Raw genomic sequence first — 27681 nt, forward strand, 5'->3', positions numbered from 1 at the left:
TATCATGGTGTATTATTGTGTCTCCACACTCTCAGTGCTGTAGTCCTATATTGCCTGTAATGAAAACTAATGCAGACATTAAGTCTGGTCCTAGATGCATGTGCAACTAATAAAATTATAATACCAGTACATACATACCAAGAAAATTTGGAGGAGCAATTACAAAAGTTTCACAAAATGCGTTATTTATCTAGCATCGATCTTAGATCTTCCTACTGGCAGACCCGTTAGCAGTAGAGTTTATAAAATACACAGCATTTGTTCAGACTGGTAGTTGTTATCAGTTTTGTATTTTGCTTTTCAGTGTAAATGTGAGCTCTTGTGTATTTATTACAGTGCTGGACACTGTGTTCGGACCTGATTTGCTAGACAAGATAATGTTATATGTTGATGACATCCTAACTCCTACTGGGATATAGAAAGAACACCTGGATTTATTGGATAACATTTTGTCTAAATTTTCACAGAGTGGAATGACAGCTAATCTACAAAAACCGAAGTTTGATAGAGAGAAAATAAAGTCTTGAGGTTTTATTATTTCCTTATCAGGTATAGTACATGATGCTGACAAAATAAGTGCAATCAAGAACTTTCCTATACCATGCACTAAACGACAGTTAAAAAGCGTTCACTGGTTTATGTTCTTTCTTTCGTTGTTTTGTGTATTGTCAATTACTGAACAGCCTGTCACTCTTAGGATTACTGAAGAAGGACACATTCTGGTTTTGGTCAGATAGTTGTCAAACAGATATTAATGCTATTGAAGATACGCTTGTGAATTTCGATATCCTATGTTACCCTGACATGAGGTCAGATTTTTGTATTGCCCCTGATACATCCTTAAGAGTAATTGGAGCTTTTCTCTATGAGGTGCCAGAGAGAAATGGTGAAGTTGAGATAGAGATGATCGGTTTTTGAAAGTAGGACTTTGTCTAAAGTGGACATGGGTACTCAGTTACCAACCTTGAAGCTCTAGCTATAATTTGGGGTTTTAAGAAATTTAATGATTGCATATATGGTAAACATATTAAAGTGTATTGTGATCAAGATAAACTTAGCTTTCTTTTAACATGTAAGTTATCAACCCTGGAATTGCTAGAGGGACAGCATTTCTTCAAGAAAAAAACTTTCAGTTAATGCATATACGAGGTAAGGATGATGTTGTAGCTGATGCTTCATTGTACTTGCCACAAGGAGTAACTGAACTTTCTGATATCATTGAACAAATCAACGACTACATAATACTTTTGATGAACGACACTTGCTACAGACAGTACTGTTTAGATATACGTAATATCATGGTAACATTGCAGGATTCAGGGCCTGGGTGGCATAAGGTAAGAACACTTCCATCAAACAATACATCTGAGATAATTCTGCAACATTACAAGGTTCGCAATGATGTATTGTTTTACTGATGTAGTACTGGGTATCCGTATCCCTAGTATGTATAGAGAATCTCTAGTTTGGCATATTCACTATTTTGCGTTAATTACAATGGCACTAAGTGCATGAGGAAAGTGAATTCATACTGCTGTATTCCAAATATGTGAAGATACATTGAACAGATTTTAAAACCTGTATTTTGTAAATGAAGGCTAAGCCAACAAACAAATGCTGTAACACTGAACTACACCCAATATTAAAAACACAACCAATGCATCTAGTATATGTTGATACAGCTGGGCCAGCACTGACTGCATGAGATGGTGTCAAATTTTTATTAGCTTTGAATGAGCACTTCTCTAAGTATGGTGAACTATATACCTTGACATCAACAGCAGCATCTTTTATAATACGATGGATCCAGAAACAGTACATACCCATGGCTTGCAAACCTGTTGCATTCCTTACAGATAATACATCAAACTTTATTTGTAGCCATTGGAAAAATTTTCTAAAAGACAATGACGTTAAGAATGTTTTGACATCCCACTTTCACCTGAAAAGTAATCCAATTTGAAGCATTTTAGGTAATTTTATCGACTTGTAAGAACATGTGCAAATACACAACACACGCTTGGTCTAGCTCATATAACCTTTCGAAAAAATAGTAAATAACCTGGCAATTTACAGCACACCACACCCTACACACCTGCTGAATTACTGAGCAACAAAGAAGGAGCAAATGAATGGGTAAATACCTTACCACATCTGTAGAAAGAAGAAATTACTGTACAAAAGAAGATAAGAGACGCAATAATCACACTGACAGAACACCACATAATTCGAAAGAAAATACAAGATAAAAAGTTAGGACGAGAAACAGTTTTGCTATAATCACATCCAAAATCTTCTGCACTGCATAATCGCAACAGTAAATGGCAGTTGCTTTCACCGGTTTGTACAAATCATTAGCATACCTAGTCTTGGCAGTTATCTTTTGGTTTTTCGAAGATCAGATAAAATTAAAGGCATATATCTCCACCAGAATTTGAAAAGACGTTTATATCGTTCGCCAGCAAGTTTTCAATCTGAGAATCATCATAAAAATATATTTGTTTAATGGCGGTAGATTATGAGATATTATGATGGATTCAGGCTTCCGTATTATGTTGGCATACTAAATCTACTCGATTTAAATATTATTACCAGTGTACTGGGAGATGAAGCAGCTTGCACGGGGTAGAGTATCATGGAGAGCTGCGTCAAACCAGTCACAGGACTGAAGACCACAACAATAACAACAACGTGAAAGACTAAAGAATAATCTGCTGTCCAAACATCCGTTCTGTATTTCCATCATTTTGTTTAGCATGAAAAGACATTCTGAGATAGCGATCCCATTTTAACTGTTTGTTTGCGTTATAAAGACACTAGCAGTGTCTAGAAGCCAGATTTGTATGTGAAAATGATTTATTGTTTCCATGATACAAATGTGTAATCAATATGGACACTCCAAACAAGCAATTTCTTTAAATAATAGTTGATTACTGTGTTCTATGAACAAGTAAACGAGGCAAGAACTATGCTGTCTTTAACAAATACTACAATTTTATGTTGAAGATGAAAACGAATTTAACTGCACATACTAATTTCTGACTAAACTGCTGTATGGTTAAGAACACATATGACGTGAACCCTTACAGCGAGCACTGAAGACATTTTTTATGTAATCTTTTTTACACTGAAGCAGTATTTTAAATGTATATGTTTTGTTCTTACGCTGTTCCTTGCATGAAGCTCCAAAGCCCATTTAAGGTATTATTCTGTCACCTTTGTGTAGTATAATAAACTAGTAGTATGTAGTTGACGAAAATTTTGGTGAAGTCAGTTGCATGTACACTGTCCAGTGATGCACCATGTTTGAGCTTTTCTTTGCTTTGACTTAGCCCACAGGTGAATGAAACATGTTTTTGGTTTTTCTTGCTCCACCGTTACAGATGTTTGCTATATGATGCTTTATGTCTGAATTTGCAATAGTGTAGCGCCGGTATCAAAATCTGTTCTCAGAAAACCAGATAGGTCTGACTATTATTTACTCGCCTTTACCTGGTGTAATGAGATACAAATTAAATTCTTTTGTAAATAACAAGGATAGACTCATAAATGCAAATGAAATCTCTTAATGTTTCTGCCTAGACCATACAGATCGAGTAAATTCGCTTCCAGCCAAGATCACGAGGGACAAACACCTGAACTGCTATTGTGCCAAGTAAAAACTATGGCTAGCTGCAAAGTGAATGTACTATAAGGGAAGTAGAATGAAAACTTTGGGAAACCATTTTGCATGTATGTGTGCCTACCTTGACATGTTCATGAAAGTAAAGATTTGAACCTAGACAGGATTGAGTGTTTGGTGCATGTAGCCATGTATATTTTGCAGAAACTCAAGGAAAGAACAAACGTTTTGCTGACTTCATTGTTGAGCTGACTGCAGCGCATGCAGCGTCGTTGCAGAATTGCAAATAACGTAAAGCATCAATGGAAGTAAAGAGAATAAATAACATTGGAGCTAACACAGCGTGACAATTATTGAACTATGTGAGAAAACCATAAATTAGTTGTAAACTATGCCTTGCAGACACTATTCAACTGTAAACGTCACAACAGATATTCGAACTTAGGTTAAGACACGTTCGATATGCCTGCCGTTATTAGCGATGGTGTGGCGCAGACAAATAGCGAAATTTTGCATGACTCGCTGAAGTGTCGGGACATCAATGCTGACAGTTACCTTCTGAATGGCTGTTTTCAGCTCAGCAATGGCTTTGGTCTTTAATATAGCCCCACATAAGGAATCGCAGGTGTTTACGTCTGGCGAATGTGGCAGCCAATCGAGACCTATGCTAGTGGCCTCTAGGTACCCCAGAGCCAGAATGCGGTCCCCAAAGTGCTGCTCCAGGACATCAGACACTCTCCTGCTTCGATGGGGTCGAGCTCTGTCTCGTATGAACCACGTCTTGTCGAAGTCAGAGTCACTTTGGATAATGGTGATGAAATCATCTTCCAAAACCTTCATGTAGCTTTTGGTAGTCACCATGCCTTCAAGGAATATCGCACAAATTATTCTGTGACTGGACATTGTACATCACATAGTCACCCGTTGGGGGTGAAGAGACTACTCGATCGCGAAATGTGGATTCTTAGTCCCCAAATGCGACAATTTTGCTTAGTGACAGACCTATCCAAATGAAATTAGGCTTCGTTGCTGAAGCATATAATACTAATTCCCATCATGCCCTGCACCCAACCATGCAGTTTGAACGTCCCAACGCAAATCGTTCAAAAGTTATGACTATTTTATTTAATATAGTTCAGTAACTGTCATCCTGTACATAATACGTTGTTATGAACATTTATTGTGAATTAAGATGATAAAGACTACCTTATCTTGTACAGCAGCTGCAGAACTTGGGTTATACTGTAACGAAAACTAGTAGCCAAAATCAAGCAAATAAACTTTAACAAAGGTTATGTCGCTAGGATCTAGAAAATAATTACAAAATCCATTTTAACACTGTCTCTCTAAACTTGATGTCGAGAACGACAATTCTGTATATTTATGTCTAATGTTTTTTTTCAGCACAATCGTCATGGATTCTGCTGAGATATCACTGAGTCTATTGTGTAACTGTTCCGTGATTCCTGAACCTGTTGAGCACCTGAGGCCTGCGTGAATGACATCGTGGTAATCCTACTACAACGTCATGTGTCAGTCTGGATAGACAACTCCTTGTTGTTGGGACCTATTTTCTGGGCTGGTATTACTCACCATCCTGCCTCATCACTCGTCACACGTGGCCTCTATGCTGACAATGGTTGTACGTGAAGCACATAATATACTGTGGTACGGAGTGAGCGAAAAAATCTAAAACTGCAACCCTTATTCTTTATACAGGGTGCAGCGAAATTTGCGCACTCAGGCTTTGCAGCACGACTCCTCACATGTCAGCGATAAAGAAGTGTCTCACAAAATTTCATCCAGCCAATACATGCAGCAAAAAAATGACGTTAAAGAGTCGCCATCTGGTGACACGTAACCACATGTATGGTAACTACCTCTGTCTGCACAAATCAGTTGTGCTGTACAGTTGGTGCAGTGGATGGAGTTTTGGTTTAGCATGCAGGAGGTCGATGGTTCGATCTTGGGTTGGGGTGCACTTTTTTTTATTTGCTAATTTAATTCTGACATTTCACACTGTAATATACACCTTTTTTTAGATCACATGTATCCTAAATTTCCAACATTTTGTAACGCTGAACATAACAAACACATGGTTAGACAAATAGGAAAGAGACAGTTGAAACAAATGACCTGTTTTAGGACAAAATAACTACAAAAAAGAATATCAGTTTGCAGATGCTAAAGATGATAGCATAGTACAATAACACATCTACTCATCATTTATATTACATGTAATATGAGCGCTCAGAAGTCGCACATTAGCAATCAGTGACAATAATAATGTCCATATTAATGACCACATGACCTTCAAAACGGAATACGTCGTCCTCAGAACAACAGATGCTCATAATGAGCTCCCTGCATGTCCAAACATTGCGCAACCCTCTGGATCATACAGCTTTGGACCCCTTGCAGCAAAGCTGCATCCACAGTAACAAGAGCAGCATGAACATACTCTACTACTTCTTCCACTTTCTTTAGTGGAGTGGAGAACACGTGCTCCTTCAGGTGTCCCTGTGCACATTGAAGACACTCTCACGAGTGAATGCTCCTTCATCCGACCGATGGTGTTCACGAAGTCATCATTGGCTTCCTCTTGTTGTTGGAACCACTCACAGAATTGCATCCACTGATGGCGATCTGCAGAATGCAGATGTTGTGTGAAAGCATAATGATAGTGGTGCAGTCCATGCTCATGCAGCACATTAACGATAGTGCGTCGCGAGACACATAGCTGCCTTGCTATGCTAAGTGTACATCGCTGAGGTTCTTAGTGTATGACCTCCAGAATAGCTTCCTCAGTAGCTGAAGTACGGCGAGTCCGTGGACTACTTCTGCTGGTAACAGAGGTGCAGCTCCAGATGACAAAACACATTTTTATCTGGATTGCGTCGACGAGGATATCTAGCAGCATATTCACAAATGGCAATACTTGCCCAGTTATCAGATGCACCAAGGACAAGGAGCATATCTACATATTCATCGTTTGTACATGCCACACTGGTTGAGAGGTTTACAATGAGAAAATTAGATATGTGTACACATGTACATTGGAGTCTGTCACGAGTGTGTTACTCTGCTCGCAACTGGTCCCTGCCTGGTGGACAGCGCATACAGTATAAACACGCCATCAGTCCTGCGCGCTGTTCCACCTAACATGCATTACCCCCTCTGACAGTTATTGTTCTGCATGATTCATCCCGACACCGCTAATTGTAAATGTTCGGTTTCAAATTACACTGTTTCCCTAAAGGTATTAGATGCGAAGTTTTCACAGTCCGAACGATAGAATAATAATAATTATTATTATAATGCATTGGGATACGTACTAAACAGCATGCGGTTACCAGGCTCAATGTTGAAAGGTATAATTAGTGGGGCCATGGAGACAACACATACAAACAGTAACCGAGTTTGGACATTATTTGCAAAGCATGTTGCTAGTCCTACTAGTAATGTAAAGTCCTAACGAAATGTAATGGACCTAAACGAAACAGGAATAATAGTTGGTACTAATCTATGGGACCACTGGAGGAGGGTACCAAGAAAACAGGTTTCACATCTTGTAGATGAAGTGGTGCAAATAAATTCACGTCCATGACATGGAAATGGCTTCTTTCAAAGCTGATCATTCTTCCATTTCCACAATTGTAGTATGTAAGTACAGATGTTTTCTAGAGGACCCGTTGCAATCACTGTTGACAATTAAGATGCCAGATACCATACCACCTAGACTACTTATAGCAAATGAAAAGCGTATGCCTCATCCCAGGATCGAACCATCGACCTCCTGTATGCTAACCCAAAACCTCTATCCATTGTACCAACTGTATAGCACAACTGATATGTGCTGACAGAGGTAGTTACCATGGATGTGATTATAGTTGCCAGATTGCCACTCCTTAACGTCCTCTTTCTGCCGAATGTGCGCGCTGGACATTTTGTTTTTTTTTTGTCGCCGACTTGGAAAGAATCTCGCTGCAAAGCGCGAGTGCACGAATTTCGCTTCACCCTGTATAAACCCTTATTTTGTTACTAGTGAAACGACTATTTGCCAACGGCCTTGCCGCAGTGGTAACACCGGTTCCCATCAGACCACCGAAGTTAAGCGCTGTCGGGTTGGGCTAGCACTTGGATGGGTGACCATCCGGTCTGCCGAGCGCTGTTGGCAAGCAGGGTGCACTCAGCCCTTGTGAGGTAAACTGAGGAGCTACGTGATTGAAAAGTAGCGGCTCCGGTCTCGGTAACTAATATACGGCCGAGAGAGCAGGGTGCTGACCACATGCCAATCCATATCCGCATCCAGTGACGCCTGTGGGGTTAGGATGACACGGCGGCCGGTCTGTACCTTTGAGCCTTCATGGCCGGTTAGGGAGGAGTTTAGTTTTTTTTTTTTAGAAGTGACTATTTATTGAGAATGATGTACAGAAAACGAAAAATGCAATGCAGCTCTAAAGTGAGCAAAAGACAATACCTACATCTATATCTATACACTGCAAACCACCTTGAGGTGCATGGCAGTGCCTACATCTCACTGCTTCAGTTATTAGGGTTTCTTCCCAACTCATTTACGTATGGTGCATTGGAAGAATGATTATCTGAATGCCTCTGTGTATAAGGTAATTATTCTAATCTTATTATCAGGATCCCTAAGTTAGTGATACATAGGGATTGTAGTATATTCCTAGAATCATCCGGTTGTTATAAATGAAAGTCAAACTACCATTTTTCAACTTTAACTTTACAAACATGTAAAACGAAATTCTATACAATGTTTGTGAAGTAGGTTAGTGAATTGTTAGTTTGAATAAGTGTTGGTTGGAAATGAGTAGGTTTATTACAGACAGTTAACTGCAACCATCTCACTATATGTCGACTGGTGTTGCAAAGTTAGGTAATAAACTATGTCAACACCATCAAGGGGGCTGTGTAATAGCTCTTTTACAAAAATTAACCACACTAACGATAATTCCATAGATGAAATAACGACCTCTTGTAATTTTTGAAACAAATGACATTAATTTCTTTAGACGGGGATTTTGTCTTTTTCTCAGTTACTCAGTCTCTCTCTCTCATCTTCTGTCTCTTCATAGATACACAGTGTAATAATGAAGTGCAATAATTTCAACTACTTGTACATTTATGACTGTATATGTTAATGCAGAATACTAATGTTTACTAAGATTTTTGTTTTCCTTGTCCTAATGCATTTTTATTTGTTTCAGAATTTCCAAGACGACAACTTGGAATTCTTGATATAGTGTCACGATTGATGGGCCACCATTACAGCTGCATATAAGCAAATTTGCATAATCAATCAGAGAACTTGCCTTCATCATCGTTTAATGATTTACAAAGTCCGATTACGGTTTATTGAATGCATTTTTATGCATACCAGCATTGGTGTTTCAAACCTTTATTACTGATAAACGGTCTAGTATCACCCTGTTGATGATTGAACATGGAAACCAGCTATACTAATCATGTTATTTTCTCTCTTTTAAAGTCCTGTCTTCATAATAAATTTTTATGTCTCCTAAAACTTATATAGGAATCTTTTATTATAAACCAGATACAGAGGAAAAATATTATTATAATATGTGAACACTGGCTAACTCAGCAAGAAATAGAATACCATGGGCACACTGAACATCTGTAATTGGTGAATCTATGGTGCAGAGTTATTTCCATCCATGGTGGTGTGTCTGTGTTTGTAAATAGTAAACTCAGTGCCAACAAGAGTGACGCAGGTAATTTCTGTGTGGACTTGGATCTAGAATTGGCTGCCAGATGCTAATTTAATTTTTTTTCTGTGTATTATTCCCCAAATGGTAATTCTGTAAACTTCATCAGCAAACTGGAAAGCTGTCTGTGTCATCTAGTGTGACTAGGAGCAAAAATTTTCACATGTGGAGACTTCAACATCCACATCGGGAAGGTAGTGACAAAGTGAAAGATTTTATCAACTTAGTAAGCAGCTATGGACTTTTGTGGCATGTTATCTACCAAAAAGACGTGATGTCTGTCTAGATAGATGTCAAAAAACTAAGTAGTAGGGACTACAAAGTAAGTGTGTTTGAGCTTATAGTTGCAGATTACGATGCAGTTATCTTGAAAGTATGGACAAACTCAGTATGTACACAACAAATTCCCAGCTGACATTCAAATCATGTCTTGAGAAGTAGGGTTATTATAAAGAAAAATTTAAATAATTTTAAAACTGCCTCGTCTTCTACAGATTGACATCATATGTCTGAAGAATTGTATGATACATTGTTCCATGGTTTCAGATTCTTAAAGCCAAATTTGATGAAAATTTTCCACTAAAACCCAAGAGATATCCGACTGCCTGAATGTTTTCATCCAATGTATTTTCAGTTTCCTTGTTCACACAAAGACAAATCCTGAGCCCTACAAAAAGAGAAATTAAGTTCATCAACACAGCACTCAATAAAAATACAGTATGGACAGGTCAAGATGTTGGTTGACTAAGATACAGAACAGGTTCCCAATCGTGAATTAACTAAGATACAGAACAGGTTCCCAATGGTGGCCCTTAAATTATTTAATGCGTGTATACTAAAAGAGCAACCTTTGCACAGTATTGAAGGATACTTCTCTAGTGACAGAACAATGTCTACCTGAGCTGCAGCTCAGAGCCAATGAAAACAGCAGCATCTCTGTGGTTTCACTACACTGTGTTCTAATATCGATTGTCTTATAATTGTAAAGTATGTTGTAATCTAGTTTTTTACTTTGTCTTATAATTGTAAAGTATGTTGTAATCTAGTTTTTTACTTCATGTTTTATAGTATCTATTTAGTATCATAGTTTAAATTGCAATACTGTAACCATATTATTGTTGTAATGTTATTGCAAACTTGCTATCTGTCCAGTCATGGCTGGTGAATGTCATAGAATTGGTAAAAAAGATAATGTCTTTCGGGGTCCAACCCAGAATATATTTTCGAAATTACTTAAAAGTTTTAACAGTTTTCTGAAACACTGGACTTTATTTATTCAGTTGTATTTTCCACCAGACATAACTTTCTTTTAGAAATTTTGTTTGTTTTAATCACACCATTAAATTCACAAGAAAGTTCTGAATTAACTATAACATTTAGCAGATGTTTAACAGTAGATACTGAAATTCTACCTCTGTTTTAAGCCAAATGTTCTCCATAATTGAAAAAAAAATCTTTCTTCAGTAATTTCTGGTACTTTTTTCTTCATGCACATCTGAAAATTCTCGAGTGTACTGCGAGCAATACGCACATTCATTGTTACTGTCCTTACAATTAAAAAAAAAAAAAAAAAAAAAAACGTTGTGTTCCGGTTGCAGGTTAACATTAAACACACACTTTATTTCCTCATTGCTAAATGATGAGACAAAAAACGAACAGAAAAAATCTGTCCAAAACGTTTACGAAGTCTAATTACTTCAGACATAAAACCAGCATAAACGCACTGCTCATGTAGTGTTGCCAAATGAAAACTTATAGCCTGCCCATGGACGCCAGCGCTTGCGCCAAGGCCGGCTGAGAGAGTGTTTAAAAACGCGGTGTCGAACATATAGGTCTAAAATTTAATAATATTCTCCAACGACGTTTTTGCGTTCCTGGACAGTTCCAAAACGCCAGGACTGTTCGGGCTAATCCCAGACGTATCGTAAGGCTATGCAGATACTGTTACATTCTTGAAATGCAACACAAAGCTAATAAATAATGACGTAAATATTGTAAGTTGTGTAGAATCCAAGTATCCTATCGAAATTTAATTTTCGTAGAAAAGTAAAATATTCGAGTAAACAACTATTACTGGAGATACTTTTACTATATTTCGATATCTATAGTCATGTGTATGTGGCTGTTTTTCATTTTCAAAGATTTTTTTTCGTTTCAGGTTCTGTGTTGAATCTCGCAAAGCAATCCAACATTATTTTTCCTGAATAGCAGCTGTCCGAGCGCAGCAGCAGAAGATAAAGAAACTCCCAGAAATCTTTACGGAGCTAGAACCTGATTCACATTTTTTTCTACGAATGCTTAAAAAATCCAACTATAACTTCTATTATTTATTTCATTCGATAAGCGCAAATGGGATACCCGATTACGTGCATTCTTAATTACAATGTCTTAAGTTATGCGCACCATAATAACCATTATATAACGTTAAAATTTATGTAGTTCGTAAATATGAGTCTAGTATAGAGATACAGTTCAAGATGATTGCACAAATTTAATAGCAAACAGTTTGTTAGCATACAACGGTATCAAAGTGCAGCGCTGATCAGGCTGACGCAGTACCACTGTATCGAGAGTCGTATGTTAGTTTCGTGGAGTATGTGACTTTCATAATGTGTGAGTGTGTGTGACAGTCTGACAGGGGTATTGTTTCAAAATTTAAGTCATTAAAGCTCCCTCTTAAAAACGCGGTGTACAGTGAAATTGTTTTTTGGAAAATTGCAAAATTTGTTTACTTATCAAATAACGAAAACGGATAGTTAAACTTCATGTTGCATTTTTGAGAACTTCTGCTTTGGATAATTTATCACTTTGACATATGCAATGGAAGTGAAAGAACTGTTTCGTGAGAGCAGGTGGATATATGTGTGCCCTGGATAATATTGCAGAAATGTTAACTGGCATTGACGCTGGGTTAACACCTGTTTCATTTCTTCTAGATATCCTTCAGGTTTGTCAGCGTTACTTCTGTCCATCTATTCGCCGTTTGGATTGCTGCTGGCAGTGCTCAGATTTTTGTTTGGACTACAGCTAATCCTTACGAGTAGACTGCTGCCACAGCTGTCTATCGCTAAAAGGTGATTAATAAATACATTATATAATTCAATTGACGAAGAGGTTGGGGGGGGGGGGGGGCACATTTAGAAACATTTATAGTTTTTATGCGGCAGGTGTTTGTTATTGCCAATTTTAGTTTACAGGAATTAACTTCTGACGCATAGTGATGTGAGAGGAGTTTTCGTGTTGCTGAAGATATTTAATTTGCTAAAAATACCTACTTGTTGAGATGTACTTCTATGGTGACATATTCAGATGTTAAAAGTTGAATTTCAGGTATCACAAACTTATATTTAAAAAAGAAATTGTGTAGTATTTAAATCTGATAAATCCTTTGATAACTTGTCTGTTGCTTCAGTATTTCTTTGAGATTTTCACCTGTATAATGAAGGATGGTTTCAGTAATTAGGCGTTGGTTGTATCCTGATGATTTGAGGTTGCATTTTTGTGTCACCAGTTTACCAAAGGTTTGTTTTTGATAAAAACCTATTTCTCATAGCATTTGTTGTTATAGAATTTTTCTGTGCTGAAACATAATGTCTCCTACATTTCACACATTATCAATTGAAGTTGGGCCTTCCTCGTTTATCAGGTGATCTTGTAAAAGGAAATTAAAAGTGGCAATGCCGTGAGGTGTCAGTCAAAGTTGCCGCTCACTGTACATAGCTGCTATACTCACATATAGGAACTTTTTGTGTCTGAAATAAGCAGGTGACTGAAACATGTGGCCGAGGGTGACTGATATTGCATCCATGTCATTTAACATGTTGTTGTGTTGTGGTGGTCATTGTCATTGTCTTATTCAGTTTGAAGGTTGGTTTGATGCAGCTGTCCATGCTACTCTATCCTGAGCATGCTTCATCATCTCCAGATAACTACTGCAGCGTGCATCCTTCTGAATCTGCTTATTGTATTCATCTCTTGGTCTCCCTCTACAATTTTTATCCCCCACACTACCCACCAACACTAAATTAATGATCTCTTGCTGTCTCAGGATATGTCTTATTAACCTAGCTCTTCTGCTAGCCAAATTGTGCCACAAATTTCATTTCTTCCCAATTTGTTCACTACATCCTCATTTTTGGGGTGATTTACCCATGTAATTTTGAGCAATTTTCTGTAGTGACTTATTTTGAAAGTTTCTGTTCTCTTCTTGTCTAAACTGGTTATCGTCCATGTTTCACCTCCATACATGGCTACACTCCATGTAAATACTTTTCAGAAAAGGCTTCCTGACACTTAAGTCTATATTCAGTGTTTTCAAATTTCTCTTCTTCAGAAACACTTTTCAGAACACTGTATTAGCCTATTAACAAACGTAGGTCATGTGATGAATTTTTTTAAAATTTTGTTCATATCAACATGAGTTTGTTTTCTCCATACAAGCTTTACAAGAATTTCCCTAATTTGTATGTACATTTTAATCTGAAAATTTAGAGCTTATTTCTGCTTTCATGCTGTCTGTTGTGTTGGGGTGAACATTGTTGTTGTAGCACATTTTGTTCCTATGTTTCCAAAAATCTTAAACGATAATTAGAAATAGTTCCTTAAGATAAAATGTTTGTGTCATTGCTGTCTGTTTTCATTTCTTGTGTTGTGGTTTATATAAACTTTCTGTATAAAACTTGATCCGTAAAAGTACCTCACTTCAGCAAACATAATGTAGCTCTTTAGGTTTTGTGTTAGTTACACATTTGCTATTAAAATAGAAGTGACTTTTTAGTACAGTACTGTGGCAGCTTTGTGACATGATGTTGCAGCTAAATGTGTGCTTTTTACTCTGCTCTTCCCATCCATCCTGATTTGTGCTTTCCCTTGTTTTTCTAGATTCCTAGGCAAATGCCAGGATGGTTCCTTAATCGAGGCCATGGCCGACCACCTGTCCTATGCCCACAGGCTACTTGTCCAATCCTCATAAAGCATGTTGTCTGTGCTGTGTGTTGTATGTTTGGCCTATTGGTCTGCATTGTTTTACCTTGACAAATACTGGATTTTTGTGAGATTATCTTTCAGTGGATAAAAATAAATCACATAGTTAAAAAAAAGGAATGAAAGCTCTAGAGAGAATCTAGGCTGCATCAATAGCAGCTTAATATTTGTTGTCATTTGCTTAAACAGCTTTGATTTATATTCAGGTCTAATTTATTTGACTCATTGGCTCACATGTGCAAGAATCTTAGCTAAGAATAGTTCTGGTATTTAAAATAATTATCATGTAGTAATTTCTTTTTAAATTTTCTGAGACAAGAATTCAGATTTTGATCATTGGGGGTGACCGAAGCATCCGATCCCACCCGTCGGCTTTGACCCGTGACGTAAGGCTGTTGTGGTGTGTGACGTCATGATGGCGCTGAGTTTGGTTTGTGAGTGTGCCGTGTTTGTAGGTGTTGTTGTGTTGCGGTTCGTGGTGCCCTCTGGTAGTGTGTTTACGGGTTTCGTGTTGTGTGGTGTATTGGGTTCAGTTTGGTGTTACTGCTTCTTGTGGCTGGTTCTCATTTTGGCTGTGTTTCAAGCAGATTTGGTTTCAGTGAGTTAGCAGTTTACTGGTTTTGTGTGAAAGTTATTGTAGTGCTGTTCGCTGTAGGTCGTATGTTAATGTGAGTAAATTAATTTGTTGTTGCGACTCCATGCTATGATTGGTGTGACTCAGTTGGAGCTGATCAAATTTCTACAGCTTTTTGGGTTGATTACGGAGGTGGTTAAGTGCGCTGTCTGTTGGAAGGAAATGACACTGGCAAAAGTTCCGGCATCTCGTACCAGGGACGGTTATATGTGGCAGTGCTGTAGGAATAACCTATGACGCTCCATACATCGCAGTTCCTGGTTCGAGAAGTCTAGTTAGGGCATGCACAAGATTGTGTTGTTGATGTATTACTTTTGTTATAGATCCTCTCAAAGCTTTTGCGCACATGAGACTGACATGAATGAGAGGAGTTTGCTTGACTGATTTTCATTTTGCCGTGAAGTATGATCTGAGTTTATTAAGTACAGGGGTAAGTTGGATAGGCCGGGGGTTGTGGTGGAGGTGGACAAGTCACAGTTTGGGAAAAGGAAGTACGGGAGGGGTAAGGCTGTGGTTGGTCTCTGGGTGTGGGGGGGCTGTTGTACCTGTGGAGTGGGTGTTCAGAATTTAGGGTTGTGGACGGGCGGTCTAAGGCAGAATTAGTGGGGTTAATTGAGGAGTTTATAGAACCGGGCTCCACTGTAGTTTCAGATGCTTTTCCTTCTTATAGTGCGTTGGGTGAGAGGGGGTACAATCATTTAGTTGTTAACCATAGTTTAGAGTTTAAAAATTATGAGAGGGGGGGCTTGTACGATTACTATAGAGGGGATGTGGGTGGCCGTTAAGTCAGTTCTTGGGAGGGGGAAGAGGCACTTTTACAACCTTCAGTCACATTTAGATGAGTATTGTTGGCAGAAGAGCATCCCTGAGGACTATTGTTTTTTAAAGGGCTATTAGTAAGATGTACAGGCCGAAGGTGATTAGTTAGAGTGATTTGGGTGGGTGGGTGGCTGGCTGCGGCTCAGGGGGGGCAAGTGGTTTAGTCGTTGGTACTGTTTGTGGGGGGGGGGAGTGTGTTGGTTTGTGATTTAGTTGTGGAGGATCTATTTTGTTGCAGTTTTTGTTGAGTTGTGATGTGCGATTGAGATTTATTTTATTTTGCGTTTGGTTTTTGTTTGAGTATTTTATTTTTGGGGGAGGTTGGGTTGGAGGGATGGGTGTGGTTGGGTTGGTGGGTTGGATCGATTCCAATTTGTGGTTGCTGTGGGTGGTCCGGTATCGGGACTTGCTGTTGAGCTATATAGGTCAAGGGAAGTTTTCAATTCCAATTTGTGGGATTGGGAGCTGATGTTGAGCTATAAAGGTCAAGGGAAGTGCCCGGTTCCAATTTGTGGGATCGGGAGCTGCTGTTGAGCTATATAGGTCGAGGGAACTGTCCGATTCCAGAGGATACTGTTTAGTGGAATTTGGGGAGTTTTGTGTTGTTGGTTTTTTTCCGTCATTTTGTGTGGTTTGGTATGATGGTGTGTGTCTAAATTTGTTTATATTTACTTTGTCCCCACCCAATTTCCCACACTTGTCCTGTTAGTGTCATTAGGTTTTTGAGGAACGTGTGTGTGTTGGTTTTCGGTGTATTTTCATGTTTGTTGTTATGTTTACGTAATGACGTCATAGGCGCCTTATTGGAGTCATGGTGTATGGTCGTTTCCACCATATTTGTGACGTCATGGGTCAAAGCAGACAGGTGGAATCGGACGCTTCTGTATTTCCATCATTTGTACTCAAATATGCAACCCTCAAAAGGCTTTGTCCATTAGTTTATTTTAAGTCATTAAGTTTCTTGTTTGGGTATCTATTATTTTATTTCGTTAAATTAGAGGTAGTCATGTAGAATATAATGTGCTAAAAATACAGATTAGTTGTTATTATATTAATAAAGTGAAAAGTATTTGATATTTTGTTTCCATATTCAGTTGTAACTTGGGTGGCATGTGGGCCCCGTTGATAACAACATGTAACAGAAATTGCAAAAGATTCACGAACTGTATCTTATTATGTTTGCAGTTCTTTGCCTCTGGTTTTCTTGTGTATAAAAATAACGTAGTGTATGTCAGTTACTTATCCATTGTTATCATAGATAATGGATTGTGAAGAGAAACCTTTACAGTTACAATGCATGGAGAAATATGGCTGCACTGAAAGTGTTCATATGACTTAATCCCTACATATTTTGACACAAGTGAAACAAGGTTTTTCTCAAGTTTAGTGGTCATGATCTCTAAGTAAATTATCACATTTCCATATGATTTAACATCTCAAAAGTGAACTTCATCTTAAAATAAGAAAGGGCTAATTACACTTAGGCCTTACATTAGCTATTGGGATGTGACCCATAACTAGGTGCTGAGAGTGGGAGTGGCATGAGATGCATCAGTATATTTCATAGATGGGTAGGTTGTGGAATATTACTGTGTGAGACACAGGAAGGATTTTCCTCAGTTACAGACATAGTGGCAGGTTTGTCGAAGCCCTTGTGAAGAATATGAAGAAGTTGACACAGTGCATTCTGATAATATGTGATGAGAGTGACTGGAAGAAGTTCTCTTTTAGCAGCTGTCTCATGAAAGTGGTTGGAGGAATGGTGGCATGTGGATATGCCCAAGAAAACTGTTTGCAAACTTGTTTTGTAGGGTATTGCCTGTCTGAAGACATTAGTAAGATCAGTATACTGGGGACGGATTGCTTGTCACTGTAGATGTTTCATCCACATATGGCCAGATTTCATAGAAGACTTTCATTGTGGAAGGGTGGCATCTATCAAAATTGAGATGTTGTTCATTGTTAGCGCAGTTAATATGGACTGAAGCTTTTGTGGAACCACAGGAGAGGTAGATACTGATATCTATTGGGCTGAAGAGGACAATATTAAGTGGATAGGAGAGATGGTATTGAGGGGGTGGAGAAATAAGTACAGAGTATCTTGAATCTGGGTCTAAGTCATGGCAATATCATCAATAGACCTGAACTAGACAAGGGGTTAGCATCTCGGACGACTTGAAAGCTTTCATCTAGATGGCTTCTAAATTGATTGACATATGAGGGTGCAATAGGTTTGCTCATAATTATGACACAGATTTGTTGGTGTATTTTCCCCTCAAAGGAGATGTAATTATGGATAATTATGTAGTTGATCAGTTGGACAAGGAGTGAGGTGGTGGTTTTGGAGTCAGGCTGTTGGAGAAGGTTGTGTTCTGTGGTAGGGACAATCTATATAGTGTGTGGTTTTCTGTTAGGTAATTTTAATTGAAGACATTGTCCAAAAGCTCAGCAATGTTTACAGTCTCTCTCTCTCTTTTTTAAAACAATCTGCATCCGGCCGGTGTGGCCGAGTGGTTCTAGGCACTTCAGTCTGGATCCGTGCGACCGCTACGGTCGTAGGTTCGAAACCTGCTTTGGGCATGGATGTGTGTGATGTCCTTAGGTTAGTTAGGTTTAAGTAGTTCTAAGTTCTAGGGGGCTGATGACCTCAGATGTTAAGCCCCATAGTGCTCGGAGCCATTTGAACCATTTTTTTTTTTTTTTTTTTTTTTTTTTTTTATTTGCTGTCAATCCCTCAACACTTCAGTTATGTTGTTAGTGGTTACCTTAACTGCATTTATTATTTGTATTCTGCCAAAGACTTCCCAGTATCGTGTATGTATATATATATATATATATATATATATATATATATATATATATATATATATATATATATATATATATATTGATTTATGTAAGATAAAAGTCAGGTGTTACGAAAGCTTGATAGATGTAAAGAAAAGTAGCAAAGTTGAATCAAGAGTAGATCAATAGAAAGAGAAAAGTTAGTGTGTGTCTTCAAAATAATGAAGGGGGAAGTTTGTTACATAATCGATAGTGTGAATATTGTACATGTTGGATGCAAGACATAAGTAGTTAAATTCAGAACCTCAGTTAAAAACAATGTCCTCTGGTGATTCTATGAATTCTGTATTATCAAATTTCACAATATTATTCCAGTAATAGAAGCCAAGATAACTGTTTGCCCCATAAATTTTGGGCTGGCCGTCTCACAGGATTTCGTTTGCCCTAATAATTTATCCATGCCCTGGTTTTGTCAGTTATAAAATGGTGTACTCACTGTAGGATGTCTAGAGTAGACTTGGCACCTTTCACCGTGAATGGTATGTTGTAGTAGGTAGCATACTATGCAAGTATCATTCCCTCTATTACATTTTTTTGCATGGTGAACAGGAAGAATGAACATTGTATATCTCCATGTCAGTTTGACATTCTTTTCATGGATCTTATAATGTAATTGGATACATAAAAAAACCTACTCAACAAGTGGCAGCAGGAGAATACATACACTAAAACAAGGTTTTTGGGCATGCAGGCTTTTGGAGACAGTGGCTCATTTTCTGGCAGAAGGATTGAAGCAGAAGCAAGAGGGTTGAAGAAAAACAATGGGAGAGGTTTGGAAAAAGGGATAGAGTTTGGAAAAGTCACACAGAATCCGGGTCAGGGGAGACTTACCAGACAGGACGACAAGGAAAGACTGATTGTTGGGGAGTGCATCAGAAAGATTTGAGAACCTGAGAAATTAAAGGTGGAAGACAGGTTAATATGAAAGACAGAGATTGCTGCTGAAAAATTGAAATGATCGTATGGTTATGAAAATGATGACGAAGGACACACAACACCCAGTCCCCTGCCGGGAATCAAACCGAGCCCCCTTGCATGGTAGGCAGTAACGCTACTGCCGTGCTACAGAGGCGGACAGAGAGATTGCTGCTAAAACATTGTGAACAAGTTAATATGAGTGAAAAGCTAAGTGCATTGTATGTAACACAGATGGGAGGGGGACGGCAAAAAACAACAGGTTTGAAAGTTAAAGATGTAGAAAACTAAAATGGAGTGAAGAAAGGAGTAGTTACTGTGAAGAAATCCTGAGACAAAAGAAATTAACATAAATTAAGGCCAGGTGGGTGGCGAAAACTAAGGCCATGTTGTAGCGTTAGTTCCCTCCTGCGGAGTTCTGAGAAAATAGAGTATCATGGAAGAATCTAGATGGTGCATGTGGCGAAACAGGCACCGAGTCCATGACTGTGATGCTGCTCTGCATCAGGATATTGTGTATTGCCAGTGTACACTTCCTGCTTAAGCCCATTCACACTAACTGATAACTTGGTGGTAGTCATGCCAATGTAAAATGCCAAACAGTGTTTACACAACAGCTGGTATGTGATGTGTCGTTTTACAGGTGGATCTCCCTTTGGTAGTATATGTTTTGCCACGTACATGACTGGTGTAGTTGTGGTAGGAGGTTGCATAGGGTAAGTCTTGCTGTGGGGATAGTCACAGAGGTAGGAACCATTGTGGAGATCGAGAGGATGATGAAACGCTCTTCTAGGTATGATGGCGAAATCTCGGTCATAATGGATCTCATTTCAGGACATGATTTTGGGATGTCATGTCCTTGTTAAGACAGCTGATTAATACATTCAAGACCAGGATAATATTGGGTGACAAGTGGTGTGCTGTGAAGTTGCTTTTTGGAAGGATCAGAAGTACCAGGATTGGATGTGATGGCCCGGGAAATCTGCTTTTGAACTAGGCTGCTGGGGTAATTACCTCCAGTGGAGGCTGAGATGAGCATAGTGGTGTATTGCTGCAAAGAGCCTACATCTGAAAAAAATACATTTGCCTCAAATGCCAAGGCTATATGGGAGAGAACATTTGATAGGGAAACGATGGCAACTGTCAAAATGTAAGTACTGTTGTTTGTTAGTAGGTGTAATGTGGACAGAAGTGTGTGGCTGGCCTTCGATGAGGATGAGATCAATATCAAGGAAAGTGGCATGGGATTCAGAACAGGACCATGTGAAATTTAATTGGGAGTCGGTATTTACAGATTCCAGGAATGTTTAACAGTTCAGCCTCACCGTCAATCCTTATGGCAAAGATGTCGTCAATGTATCTAAACCAATCCAGGTGCTGAAGGCTTATGGGTCCCAGGAAAGTGCCCTCCAAACAACCCATGAAAAGGGTGGCATAGGAAGGAGCTGTCCCGGTTCCCATGGCTGTACACCTGATCTGTTTGTATGTCTGTCCCTCAAAGGTAAAGTAGTTTTTGGAAAGTATAAAGTTGATTAAGGTGAGCAGGAAGGATGTCAGAGGTTTGGTATCTGGTGGGAGCTGACTGAGGACATATTCAGCAGAAGGTATAACATGTACGTGAGGGATGTTGGAGTAGAGGGAGATGGCATCGATGATGACAAGCAAGGTGTGTGGTGGGAGTAGAACATGCACAAATTTCAGACCATGTAGGAAATGGTTGGTGGCTTTGATATAGGAAGGAAGTCTTTGTACTACGGGTTGCATATGTTGATCAGTTAAGGCAGATATACCCTTGATGAGTGCTTTGAAGCCAGAAACTATAGGATGGCCAAAATGACGGGGTTTGTGGGTCTTAGGAAGAAGGTAAAAGGTGGGGGTGTGTGGTTAGGGTAGGGTAAGAAGTTCTGTGGTTTGAGGTGTTTGTCCATGCGAGGGGCTTGTGGTTTTAAGGAGGGACTGCAGGTTCATTTGCCATCAAAATGCCATCCCTGCAGTCTCTCCTTAAAACCTCAGGCTTCTCTGGAGGACTTAACACCCCAGTCTGTAGAACTTCTTTTGCCACTCAAACCACACACCCTCACCTTTTACCTTCTTCCTAAGATCCACACATCCAGTCATCGTGGTCGTCCTATAGTTGCTCGCTTCAGAGCACTCACCACACGTATATCTGCCTTGGTTCATTAACAAATGCAACCCATATTAAAAAGACTTCCCTCCTATATTAAAGACACCAACCATTTCCTAGGTTGTTTGAAATCCATGCCTTCCCACTCCCACCACACACCTTGCTTGTCATCATTCATGCCACCTCTCTCTACACCAATCACCAATATCCCCCACATACATAGTGTATCTGCCGCTGAACATGCCCTCAGTTTGCGCCCACCTGCTTCCAAACCTCTGACATCCTTCCTGCTCACTTTAATCAACATCATACTTACCAACAACTACTTTACCAGTGAGGGGCATACATACAAACAGATCATGGAATTGGAAAGCAGCTACAATTGCTTAGTAGTGGTAAGGTGTCAGGACCAGATTAGATACCTATAAGATTCTGTAAAGATTATGTGAAAGAACTTCCTCCCCTTATTGTAGATTGCTTGAGTAATGAAAGGTACCTAACAACTGGAAAAAAGTGCGGGTCATTCCCATTTTCAAGACAGGCCTTAAGACAGATCCACACAATTATAGACCTACATCATTGATATCAATCTGTTGTAGAATTATGGAACATGTTTTATGCCCAAGAATTGTGACGTTTTTGGAAAATGAACATCTCCTCTATAAAAATCAACATGGATTCTGCGAACAGAGATCCTGCGAAACTAAGCTCACTCTGTTCCTCCATGAGATCCACAGCACAATGGACAGTGGTGCTCAGGTTGATACCGTTTTCCTTGATTTCAGTAAGACATTTTACACCGTCCCGCAATGCCGTTTAATGAAAAAAAATACAAGTTTACAGAGTATCGGAGCAGACTTGCAATTGGATTCAAGACTTTCTTGCAGATAGAATTCAACACGTTACTCTTAACAGAACTAAATAAACAGATTTAAGGGTAATATCTGGAGTACAACAGGGAAGTGTGATAGGACATTTGCTGTTTACAATATACAGGGTGATTCAAAAAGAATACCACAACTTTAGGAATTTAAAACTCTGCAACGACAAAAGGCAGAGCTAAGCACTATCTGTCGGCGAATTAAGGGAGCTATAAAGTTTCATTTAGTTGTACATTTGTTCGCTTGAGGCGCTGTTGACTAGGCGTCAGCGTCAGTTGATGCTAAGATGGCGACCGCTCAACAGAAAGCTTTTGGTGTTATTGAGTACAGCAGAAGTGAATCGACGACAGTTGTTCAGCGTGCATTTCGAACGAAGTATGGTGTTAAACCTCCTGATAGGTGGTGTATTAAACGTCGGTATAAACAGTTTACAGAGAATGGGTGTTTGTGCAAAGGGAAAAGTTCTGGACGGCCGAGAACGAGTGATGAAAATGTAGCATGCATCCAGCAAGCATTTGTTCGCAGCCCAGGAAAATCGACTCGCAGAGCTAGCAGAGAGCTGCAAATTCCACAATCAACTGTATGGAGAGTCCTACGAAAAAGGTTAGTTATGAAACCTTATCGTCTGAAATTGGTTCAAGCACTGTCTGCAGCTGATAAGATGAAAAGAATCGATTTCTGTGATTTTATCCTTGCTCAAATGGTATGTTAAGGATATGGTGTTTCGGCCACCTCTCCCAGCCACCATTGATGATTTGAAACGAGAAATAACAGCAGCTATCCAAACTGTTACGCCTGATATGCTACAGAGAGTGTGGAACGAGTTGGAGTATTGGGTTGATATTGCTCGAGTGTCTGGAGGGGGCCATATTGAACATCTCTGAACTTGTTTTTGAGTGAAAAAAAACCTTTTTAAATACTCTTTGTAATGATGTATAACAGAAGGTTATATTATGTTTCTTTCATTAAATACACATTTTTAAAGTTGTGGTATTCTTTTTGAATCACCCTGTATATAAATGATCTAGTAGAAATTGTCAAAATGCTCTTTAAGGCTGTTTGCAGATGATGCAGTTGCCTGTACAAAAGTAGCAACACCAGAAGTTAGTAAGAATTTAAAGAACGCCCTGCAGAGAATTGATGAATGGTGCAGGCTCTGGCAGTTGACCCTGAACATAAATAAATGTAACATATTGCACATACATAGGAAGAGAAATCCACACTTTACAGCTACACTTTAGATGACAAACAGCTGGGGCAGCATCTACCTTTAAAGTATCTAGTGACATTAAGTGGAATGACCACATAAAATATATAGTGGGAAAAGCAGACACCAGACTCAGATTCATCAGAACAATCTTAAGGAAATGTAACTCACCCAGAAAAGAAGTGGTTTATAAGGTACTTGTTCACCCAATTCTTGAGTATTGTTCATCTGTCTGGGATCCCTGTCAGGTAGGACTGATAAAGGAGATAAAGAAGATCCAACAAAGAACAGCGCATTTCATCATGGGATCATTTGGCTGGCGAGAGAGCATTACGGGGATGCTAAAGAAACTCCACTACCCGGCATTACAAGAGAGGCGCTGTGCTTCATGGAGGGATTTACTATTGAAATTTCGGGACAGTACTTTTCAGGAGGAGTCGGAAAACATATTACTTCCCCCCCACATACATCTTGTGTATTGACCATGAGGAGAAAATTCAAGAAATTAGAGCTGATACGGAGGCTCACCGACAATCGTACTTCCCATGCGCTATTTGCAAGTGGAACAGGGTTGGAGGGATCAGATAGTGGTACCAAAAGTACCCTTTGCCATACACCATTAGGTGGATTGTGAAGTATGATGTAGGTGCAGATCAGGTGTACAGCCATGGGAAGCGGGACGACTCCTTCCTATGCCACCCTTTTCATGGGTTGCTTGGAGGGCACTTTCCTGGGATACATAAGCCTTCAGCCCCTGGATTGGTTTAGATACATTGATGACATCTTTGCCATATGGACTGGTGGTGAGGCTGACCTGTTACGATTCCTGAAACCTCTAAATACCTTCTCCCAATTAAATTTCACTTGGCCCTATTTTCCGAATCCCATGCCACTTTCCTTGATATTGATCTCATCCTAATCAAAGGCCAGCTACACACTTCTGTCCACATTAAACCTACCAACAAACAACAGTACTTACATTCTGACAGTTACTATCCTTTCCATGTCAAATTTTCTCTTCTGTACAGCCTTGGCATTTGACACAGAAACATTTTGTTGGCATGCAGACTCCTTATAGCAATACACCACCATTCTCACCTCAGCCTTCACTGGACATAATTACCCCACCAGCCTAGTTCAAAAGCAGATTTCCTGGGCCATCATATCCAATCCTGGTACTGTTAATGCCTCCAAAAACCAACTTCACAGCACACCACTTGTCACTCAGTATTATCCTGATACTGAATGTATTAATTGGCTACTTTGACAAAGCTATGACATCCTATAAACATCTCCTGAAATGAGATCCATTATGTCTGAGATTTCGCCCACTATACCTAGAACACCTTTTCCTCACCCTCCTAGTCTCTGATTAGTTAGGATGAATGGGCATAGGCATATATTGTGGTATGCAGGCAACACACAATATCCTGTTGCAGAGCATGCTCTACAATATGACAATTGGGACCTCGGTAGCTCTTCCACCACACACACACACACACACACACACACACACACACACACACACACACACACACACACACACAAACCATCAGAGTTCTTCCCCCAGACACCAGTTTCTCAGCACTCCAAATGTGAGAACTAATGCTGCAACATGGTCTTGGTTCTCGCCACCCACCTGGGCTTATTTACGTTAATTTCTTCCCTCTTGGCAGCCCTTCACAGTAACTGCTCCTTTCCTCACTCCGTTTTAGTTTTCTACATCTTTCATTTTTTGACCTGTGTATTTTTCGCTGTCCGCTTCACACCGGTGTTACATACAGTACACTTAGATTTTCACTCATGTTAACTTGATCACGATGTTTTAGCAGTAATGTCTGGGTGACTTTTCCCAAGTCTAACCCTTTTTATAAACCTCTCCAGTTCTTTGCCTTCACCCGCCTCCTTGTCCTTCAGCCTTTCTACCATGAGGAGGAGCCACTGGCTCCAAGAACTTGCTTACCTAAAACCATTTTTTATGTGCATTCTCCAGCTGCCACTTGGTGAGTAGACATTTTCTCTATCCATTTACTTTATATTATAAAAAAATCAATGATTTTCGTTTTTTTGGAACTTATATTTCTAACTTCCTGCCATATTAAATATTTGAAAGTCCCAGATTTGTTGGTATTACATATATCAGCAATGTATTATTACATTTATATCAGAAATTTGCTACCCACTACTGAATGAAGGCCTCCTCTAGACTTCCCAGTGTATTACAATCTTAGTTACATGCATTCAAATCGCTCCTATATGTTTCCTAATGTAACTTACTCCCTTTCCATTAGGTTATCATTTCTTTTTTTCTTCTCTCTCAGTCCAGCAAAGAACTTCCCCGCTGTGTCTACCATTGATTTACCTGGTACATGTCCTATCCCTCTCCATTTCATTCCCATTGCAGTCACAATTATGTTTTCCAAACCATTTTGTTCGCTGACGTAAGTATTTTTTCTGTCCCTTTTATTGGGTGCTGATGACCGTGCAGTTGAGCCTCCCACAAACCAAACCAAACATCTGTCCCTTTTATTAATTCTCAATGCACTTTTCTCATTTGCTCACTGGGGAAACTTTGTTTTTAGAATAGTTTCATATTTTAAGTCCCGATCTGCATCTGGCCAAAATTCAAAAACCCATCAACGAATTCTGTGACTTCAGTTTTACTATGGATAATTATGAAGTACGTGAAACATTTCTAAAAAATGGTATGGGTGAATGGCTAAACATTAGGAACAAATGATAGAGCACATGGAAGACAAACTGTGAGATTTTTGGATATGGTGTCGGCAAGTTAGTTTGGCAAACCACTGACTACGTTACTGACTGCAGTTGCTGAAAATGTTGTCACCCATCTCGACATGCTAAAATTGTGGCATGTGTCACAACCTGAAACTGATGGCGAAGATTTCATCTTTCAGCAAGATGGCACCTCTCCCCCATTTCAACAACTGTGTACAAGATTACGTATCGCAGGATGGGTGCTGTGCAGCCACTGACCATTCCCTACTTAAGTGGCCACCACGGTTGCTAACTTAACACTTCGTGATAATTTTTTTTGTGGGAGTACGTAAAGACTACTCTTATGCTAAGTCAGGTATGAGCAGCGTTGCACTACTTTTAGATGAGTAGTGTGTGACGAAGGGGGCCACTTAGAATATTTATTGTGTGGATAAAAATTTTTCTTGATTGTTTTTCTTTCACGTACTGTATCGTTTGTTATCAATCAAAAGCTGTCAGGCAAAATCAAATAATGGAAAATCCAGAATGGAATAATGATCTGGCTGCCAGGGCTGGTCAGAGACTGTGGTGGTAGTGTGTGTGTGTGTGTGTGGGGGGGGGGGGGGTTATGTTTGCATGAGTGATTGTGTGTATGTTGTCTGATTCTGATGAAGATCTGTTCGGCTGAGAGCTTTGAAAGTATTTCTGTTGTGTCTACCTGCTACTCACCATCTCCACTATATGGTGAGCTATCCTTTTTGTAACAGAATCATTTGTTATGTTATTCTTGCTTGTTTATATGTACTGATTTTTTGAAACATTTCATGGACTTTATTTTCTTTTCATTATTTTGGGAACTTCAGTTATATTATTATTGATTTTCTGTCATAGTTTCAAATTTCCCTTATTAAGCTGTTCCCTTCTTTGTTGAAGTTTACCTACAATAGATGCAAACAGCACAAATTCCTCAAAAAATGGTGACGGCTGTTTCATTAAAGGATCATCATCATCATCATTTAAGACAGATTATGCCTTTCAGCCTTCAGTCTGGAGCATAGTCCCCCTTATAAAATTCCTCCATGATCCCCTATTCAGTGCTAACATTGGTGCCTCTTCTGATGTTAAGCCTATTACTTCAAAATCGTTCTTAACTGAATCCAGGTACCTTCTCCTTGGTCTG

At 39.2% G+C, this 27681-nt stretch overlaps 1 protein-coding gene and 1 pseudogene across 1 annotated transcript in view; both read left to right on the forward strand.

Annotated features, from left to right (window-relative positions):
• Positions 1 to 7681: 7681 nt before the first annotated feature.
• LOC126253925 (5S ribosomal RNA) lies at positions 7682 to 7799 on the forward strand (annotated as a pseudogene).
• Positions 7800 to 11928: 4129 nt separating this feature from the next.
• The window catches only part of LOC126252010 (lipid droplet-regulating VLDL assembly factor AUP1-like), a 110977-nt gene continuing 95224 nt past the window's right edge, over positions 11929 to 27681 (forward strand). Inside the window, exons 1-2 of the mRNA XM_049952794.1 lie at positions 11929 to 12224; positions 12309 to 12446. Of these exons, the coding sequence (XP_049808751.1) occupies positions 12193 to 12224; positions 12309 to 12446 (170 nt within the window). The 5' untranslated portion in view covers positions 11929 to 12192. The remainder of the gene's footprint in view (positions 12225 to 12308; positions 12447 to 27681) is intronic.

This window comes from Schistocerca nitens, chromosome 4, assembly GCF_023898315.1.
Source record: "Schistocerca nitens isolate TAMUIC-IGC-003100 chromosome 4, iqSchNite1.1, whole genome shotgun sequence".
NCBI lineage: Eukaryota > Metazoa > Arthropoda > Insecta > Orthoptera > Acrididae > Schistocerca > Schistocerca nitens.